At 43.5% G+C, this 7929-nt stretch overlaps 1 protein-coding gene across 1 annotated transcript; it reads left to right on the top strand.

Annotated features, from left to right (window-relative positions):
• Nucleotides 1–6795: 6795 nt before the first annotated feature.
• LOC103767120 (interferon alpha-2) lies at nucleotides 6796–7668 on the top strand. Its single transcript, XM_008934215.2, has one exon. It carries the CDS (start codon nucleotides 6887–6889, stop codon nucleotides 7580–7582), a length of 696 nt encoding a protein of 231 aa, XP_008932463.2. The 5' UTR covers nucleotides 6796–6886; the 3' UTR covers nucleotides 7583–7668.
• Nucleotides 7669–7929: the final 261 nt, after the last annotated feature.

Raw genomic sequence — 7929 nt, 5'->3', positions numbered from 1 at the left:
GCTTGTGTATCTTATTTTTCTTTTGAACAGTATTAGTCTTCTAGAATTGCTGAGTTTCATAAATAAATTGAATAAACTGTCTCAGTTCATGGTCTCATCTTCTGCTGTTCAAGTAACTGGGAAACGTCACTGCTGATGTGCTGTTGTAAACATCATTTTAAAATCTGTTGTGATGAAAAACTATGGAATTCCTGCATGAGGTTTACCTTTTAAAGTATTAACTTCTGCCTCATCATTTCTGCTCTTTATCCTTAGTTGTGCTATATAGAATAAAAATTCCTGGAAGGGTCATAGAGAATTTTTTTTTTTATCATACAATATGAAAGATGGTTTTCTAATGGTTTTTTAAAAATAAAGTCCCTTCCAACCCTAAACTGTTCTATGATTCTATATTAGAAAAAATTTCTTCACTCAGAGGGTGGTTAGGCACTGGAACAGGCTCCCCAGGAAAGTGGTCACAGCACCAAGCCTGCCAGAGTTCAAGAAGCATTTGGACAATGCTCTTGGGTAACTCTTGGGGCTGTCCTGTGCAGGGACAGGAGCTGGACTTCAGTGATCCTTGTGGGTCCCTTCCAACGCAAGATAGTCCATGATTCTATAATACTCCCTTAAAACAGAAAAGGTAATATTTTCTTATTGAAGCAACAGAATAGATACATAGCAGATGAGGAAACTTATGCTGCTCAAATTAGAATCATAGAATCATTTAGGTTGGAAAATAGCCTTAAGATCAAGTCAAACTGTAACCCAAACAGTGCTAAGTCCACCACTAAACCATGTCCCTACTGCATCTACACATTTTTTAAATATGTATGTATGGAGATGGTGACTCAAGTGCTTTCTTAGGCAGCCTGTTCCAGTGCCTTACAGCCCTTTCTATAAAGAGGTTTTTTCTAATATCCAATATAAATCTCCTCTGGTGCAACTTGAGGCCATTTCCTCTTGTCCTGCTGCTTATTACCGAGGAGAAGAGACCAACACCCACCTCACTACAACCTCCTTGTTGTAGAGGGTGATAAGGTATCCCCTTGAGCCTCCTTTTCTCCACACTAAGCAACTCCAGCTCTGTCACTTCTCAGAGGACTTGTGCTTTCTTCACCAGCTCCATTGCCCTCCTCTGAATATGCTCCAGTGTTGCCTAAAATGTCTGTCCTGTAGTGAGTGAGGGGCCCAAATCTGAGCTGCAGCCTCACCAGTGCCAAGGACATCCCTTCATTAGTCTTGCTGGTCACACTATTTCTGCTACAAGCCAGGATGCCATTGGCCGTATTAGCCACCTGGGCACACTGCTGGGTCATATTCAGCTGCTGTTGATCAGCACCCCCAGGTCCTGTTCCTCCCGGAAGCTTTCCAGGCACTCTTCCCAAAGAGGAAGGACAGGACCTAGCACTTGGCCTTCTTGGACCCCACCAGCCTTGGCCCATGGATACAGGCTGTCCACATCCCTCTGCAGAGCCTTCCTGCCCTCCAGCAAATCAACACTCACATCCAACTCGGTGTCACCCGCAGACTGACTGCAGGGGCACTTAATCCCCCCCATCCAGATCACTGATAATATAAATATGTGATATAAATATTCAGAATATAAATAATGGAAATATATCGATTTAGCTGCGGTGTAATGGAGCTAAGCAGTCGCTCTCCGAGACAAGCGCTCAAGGCCCGTCCGTACCGCGGCCAAGCCAGAGATGGCGGCACGCGGCTATTCCCGAGGCGGGGACAGGGACAGGGGCCGGTGCCGGCGGGAGGCGCTGGCGAGCCCCGCGCGCGGGCCAGGAGCCGCCCGGTCTGAGGGAGGCCGGCGGAACAGGGCGGGGAAGGGCCGCAGCTCCCCCTGCTCCATTCCCAGCCAGGCTGAAGAGGCAGGCGAAATATCCTGTAAGCAGCTGGGAGGAGTCTCACAATCTCTGGGCCTTGTTCTCGTGGGTACTTCAACCTGCCAGATGTCTGCTTGGAAATACAGCAGACAGGGAACAGTGCAGGAGATATCCAGACTGTATGGAAGATAACTTTGTGACAAAGTGGATGAGGGAGCCAACTAGGGAAGGTGCCCTGCTGGACCTGCTGTTTGTGAACAGAGAAGAGTTAGTGGGAGATGTGGTGGTCAGAGGCCATCCTGGGCACAGAGACAAAGAAATGAATAGTTTTCCTTTTCAGAGCACTAAGGGGGAGGGGACCAGCAGAACTGCTGCCTGGACTTCCAGAGACCAGACTTTGGCCTGTTTAGGAGACTGGTTGCCAGAGTTCCTTGGAGGGCAGTCCTTGTGGGCAAAGGAGTCCAGGAAGGCTGGACATTCTTCAAGAAGGAAACCTTAAAGGTGCAGGAGCAATCTGCCCACATTTGCTGAAAGATGAGCTGACTGGGAAGAAGACTGGCCTGGCTGAACAGAGCTTTGGTTGGAACTCAGGAGAAAAAGGAGAGTTTATGATCTTTGGACGAAGGGACAAGCTCAGGAGGACTACAAGAATTTTGTGAGGTTAGGCAGGTAGAAAATTAGAAGGACCAAAGCCCAGCTAGAACTTGATTTGGCTTCTAAAGTTAAAGACAATGAAAAATGTTTCTACAAATATATCAGCAACAAAAGGAGGGCTAAGGACAATTTCCATCCTTTATTGGATGCATGGGGAAACATAATGACAACCGACGAGGAAAAGGCTGAGGTCTTGAATGTCTTTTTTGCCTTTACTAACAAGACCAGTTGTCCTCAGGGTACCCATCCTCCTGAGCTGGAAGACAGGGATTGGAAGTAGATATATCAATATCTTTATCAATGACAGAGACCATGAAATCATGTGCAACCTCAGCAAGTTTGCAGATGAAACTGAGTAGTGCATTTGACACCACAAAAGGACAGGATGCCATCCAGAGGGATCTGGACAAACCCGAGAAGTGGGACAATAAGAACCTCGTGTAGTTCAACAAGTTCAAGTGCAAGGTGCTACACATGAGCCAGGGCAATCCCAGTCATGAGTACAGACTGAACTGAACTCATTTAGAGCAGCTCTGCAGAGAAGGCCTTGGGGGTTCTTAAGGATGAAAGGTTGAACATGAGCCGACAGTGTACACTAGCAGCCCAGAAAGCCAACCACATCCTAGGCTACATCAGAAGAAAGGGGACCAGCAGGTTGAGTGAGGTGATTCTGCCCCTCTACACTGCTCTCGTGAGACCCCAGCTGGAGTGCCGCATCCTTCTCTGGGGGCCCCAGCAGTGGAAGGACATGGACCTGTTGGACCAAATCCAGAGGAGGGCCACAAAGATGATCAGAGGGTTAGTGCACCTCTCCAATAAGACAGGCTAAGAGAATTGGGATTGTTCAGTCTGAAGAAGAGTAGGCTTTAGGGTGACCTAATTGCAGCTTTCCAGTACCTGAAGGGAGTCTACAAGAAAGCTGGAGAGGGACTTTTGACAAGGGCATGTAGTGGTAGGACAAGGAAACATGGCTTCAAGCTGAAGGAGGATAGACTTAGATTAGATATTAGAAGGAAATTCTTTACTGTGAGGGTCGTGAGGCACTGCGAGAGGTTGCCCAGACAAGTTATGGATGCTCCCTCCTTGGAACTGTTCAAGACCAGACTGGATGAAGCTCTAAGCAACTCAGTCTTGTGGAAGAAGGTGTCCCTGCCCATGGCAGGGGGGTTGGAACTATAGGATCACAGAATCATTTAGGTTGGAAAAGACCTCTAAGATCATTAAGTCCAACCACTGACTGATCACCTTGTCTATTAGACCAAGTGCCAAACAGGTGTTTACCATGAAGTGCTACATGCACTAAGTGTAACTTTTGTGAGGAGGCAAGAACAACTGATCTGTTAACACAAGAGAATAAAACACTTGGACCTAGTGACACCAAGGATGGCATCTCCAGCTCGTCATTGAGAGGACAAAACTTTTTTGCAAGAGGAAAGAAAGACCTTGTGTGTCCGGGAAATACAATGAGTATGAAGGAGTTTACCTGTTTAAATCAATAGAAGGATTAAACTCATATAATTATTACAATTTTGAAAAAACACTTGTGTATAATTTATGGAAATACCTGTAACATTACGTAATAATTTTCTCAACGTACATACATTTTTTATTGATTTCATGATAACTTTGATGTGTTTAACTTTGATATTTTTTCAAAAGTGATACATCTTCATGGCCATATTGCATCTAACACAATAATGCACTTGTCATGGTTTGAGATAGCCCCAAAAATCTAGTTTCCCTAGTCCTAGCCCCCTTCCCCATCTCAACCCTATGTGAAATGGATTTTCCAGGCAAAAAACACACCAGACTCCAAATGGGGGAAAGGGAATATATTACAATGACTATACAAATAAATATTATAATACATTATACACACGATCACAACTGTCTCTACCATGACATAAGTATTTACAATGGATCAGATCTCTTCTCCCCTCCAAATAAAAGTCCAGGAGGGAAAGAAGGACAGATCCCTTCCAGTCTCAAAGCAGGAGTCTCTTCCAAGGCAGCAGGTTTCTTCTTCTCATGCATGCAGCAGCTGACAGCTGGATTTCTGCCAGCACTCATGAGGGAGGCCTCCAAGCTCCCTCGGCCCCTTGACGCAGGCAAAGGGGTCTTCCTCTGTGGGCTATGTTCACCCCAGACAAGGTCGTTCCACCATGGTCATATCACGAGCACAGGGGGCTTTGTGACAGTCTGGTATCTCCAGGAGATTCAAGCTCCTTGCAGGGCCTCTGTGCCCTGCTTTCAGGCTTGGCAGCAGTGCGAGGGGGAAGCCAAGGTCACCCCCTCTGCATTCCTCTCGGAGCTCTCTAACTCCTTTCTGCAGTGCATGTCGCACTTCAAGGCTCTTTCAAGCAAGAGTCCATCATCTTCCTCCTTCCAGGAGGTCTCAAAGGAGTTTGGGGGATGTGGTATCAGTTCTTACCCCCAAAACTCTGTCTCTCTGCTGCTCTCTCTCTCTCTCTCCTTGCTGCATGCCTTTGTTGCTGCTTGGTCTTATCTCTCCTGGCTCTCTGCCACCTTCTCCGGCCAGTGTTGCTTCTGCTGCCGCTGCTGCTGCTGCTCTGCTCACAGTGAAGAACCATCCCCCAGTTCATAGCTACAGATACATAGTCCAGCTTAACACTGTTCCACGTCCCTGTAGCCCCCAAATGGGGCTGGGGGGCCCCAGAGGCCCCGAGGGGCTCAGAGCCCCTTCCTCGTGGCTCTACAACATGGCTACTTCTCCTGCCAACAACCAAACTACAACTCATCTCTTCCGGTGAGCTTGTGGAATGTTTACATTTTGCAGGAGCACCCACTGGACAGAACTTCAAAACTTCCAGGGGTTTCCACCCCTTGGGGTTTACCACTTTCCTTAGCCTCCGGGGGAAAACAAGATTCAAACCACTACAGCACTTCAGGCCATTTTTCCAAAGTAATAAACATTCCCACTAAATGAAAAGATTTGGTTCCATGTTACACATTTTGTATCCACTCTGATTGCTGTTACTCGGTTAAGTTAATACTGTCATAGGTGAGAGGGGATACATTTTTCCTCACATTGGCAGTACATCCAGTCCAAGGTTGCTTAAGCAACATCAGGGCATCCAAAAAGTTTGCTTATGAGAATAACTGTGCTCAGCTTAATTTGTGAGTTTTTAAAGCCTCCCAAATACCTATGTGCTGAACATAAAGGGGGCCCTAAAATAGTATCATCAGTTTGCTCAGAGTGACTACCAAAATGGGAATCAAGCCAACCATACAGCAATGGGTGCAACAACAGAAAAAAAATACTTTAGGAATGAGGCCTACAGCCATGACATATGCCATGGGATATCTGGTGAAGAGATTTCCAAGAGATATGCTGCATCCAGCTCCTCTGATCTCTGAGAACCAGCTGGAAAGCTGGGGGGTTTATTTTCTTACTCTCAATTCAAGAAATACAGAGCCAAGTCTCAGACTGAAAACCCAGTTTTTCTGACCTCTTCATCCAGACACTGTCACCTACAGAGCACTGCTTTTACCTTTACATATATATTCACAGGAGGCAGGGGAGGTGGCAAAACAGCAGTTTAAGAGTAGCTTGCATCAAAATATAATCAAAAACAGGAACCAGATTTCCCAAGGTATTGTGTTAGTTCTAACCTCCTCTATTATATGGCTAGGGAAAGCAAATGGCTGAATTTTAACGTGCTTTTTGTCTTCTCTATTCATTCTCTTCCCATTTAGTGTCATAATTCAGACCTGTACTCGACTGGGTTTGATATTAACTATTGTTCAGTTACTCATATGGGAGGAAAAAGAATATTGTATCTAAGTATCTAACTTGTTCCCCTGTGAGTATTTGTATTTGCATGGCACTTGCAGTCTTTAAGTGAGACCAAGGCCTCATTTAATTAGCAGTGTGCATGTATTAAAAACCACAAAGGTATATTAACACACATTTTTATACACATACACACACACACATACACACACACATTTTAATGATATGACATCTGTCCTTTGAGTCTAAATGGTCAAGAGAAATAAAGGCGAAGAGAAAGAAAATATTTTCCCTGAAAGAAAACAGGTAGAGAAAGCTTAACTGAATCTTGGAAGTATAAATTATGGTAAGGAGACAGGATGGCAGTAGCATTCAGCAGGTCCCTGTCCCATCATTGTGAGTGTTTCTTTATTGCAACATGTTCTACAACTGGTAGAATATTAAGAAAAAAAATATTTCTGAAACTCTTTATTTCAAATTCTTATACTTCGTATAGAATTTTTGAGGGGGAGAGAATAATCTGACATATATATATAACATTCTAATATTCAGCTGAAATAAAAAGGAAAGTGGCAAAAAAAAAAGACTGTGAAGTCATAAAGCAGAAAATGAAAGTGTTCTCAAAAGCATACACAAGGGGGAAAACCTTAAAAACCAAAAAATGATGAACGAAAACTTCTTCTACAGAATAATTAAATTTCAAGATTTTGAAGAAACAGGAGCCTACGAATGCCTTCAAAGTATCCTAACCCATCTCAGAATTTATACACAGGAAAGGAGGAATATTAGAGCCTGCTGTATCATGAATGCTTTTGGCTTGATACAAATTGGCCTCATACTGTTGTGCACCACCATCATCTGCAATCATCAGTGCAACCATCTTCTATTACAGCAAAGAAAAATGATTGAAAACAGCCTGCAACTTTTGGACAAAATGGGCAAAAACTTTCCTCAACGATGTCTAAGAGAGAAAATGTCCTTCAGATTTCCTAAGCAGGTTCTACAGCCCAGACAGAAAGAGACTGTCAGAATTGCCATTGAAGAGATCTTCCAACATATATTCTATATCTTTAGCAAAAATCTAACTCTAGCTGCTTGGGATGGGGCAGCTTTGGATCAGTTCCAAAATGGACTTTATCAGCAAATTGAGCAATTGGAAGCATGTGTAATCAAAAAGCACACCCACTACTGTTGGAGTAAAGAAGTAAGCAGGCTGAAACTGAAAAAATATTTCCAAAAAATAGATTGTTTTCTTAAAGACAAACAACACAACCTGTGCTCCTGGGAGATCAGCCGTGCAGAAATGAGGAGATGTCTCCAACTGATTGATAAAGTGACAAGGAAACTTAACAACTAAGGTACAAAGATTTTAACCTCACATAAATTATAACACTTGTAAAGAAATATTATGTATAATATTTATTTTTGGCTCTATAATCTATCTTGTGGCATTGCTTCTAGTTCATACTGACTGTATTTAAATAATTATGCTCCTGAATTTTATTTTTGCAAATGTAATGCATTATTCAATGTAAGTAACTTTTTTCTACTCTAAATTAATCTATATGACTTTTCAGTTAGATTACACATCCATTGTAAGGAATTGTAACTTTATGACAGTGAAATCTTATGGTGTTTTCTGCTGAGAAAAAGTGCTGCTACTTTCCATTTCTATTTCACTCACGTATAGAGAATCATGTATTT

The sequence above is a fragment of the Manacus vitellinus genome, unplaced genomic scaffold (genome assembly GCF_001715985.3).
Source record: "Manacus vitellinus isolate BGI_N305 unplaced genomic scaffold, ASM171598v3 scaffold_50_pilon, whole genome shotgun sequence".
NCBI classification, from domain to species: domain Eukaryota; kingdom Metazoa; phylum Chordata; class Aves; order Passeriformes; family Pipridae; genus Manacus; species Manacus vitellinus.
The sequence above is the reverse complement of the archived record's forward strand: the minus strand, read 5'-3'. Positions and strand labels throughout refer to the sequence as shown.

What these genes read in the sequence shown, in the direction of transcription:
- LOC103767120 (XM_008934215.2), top strand. Translation starts at nt 6,887, where the DNA reads ATGATGAACGAAAACTTCTTCTACAGAATAATTAAATTTCAAGATTTT.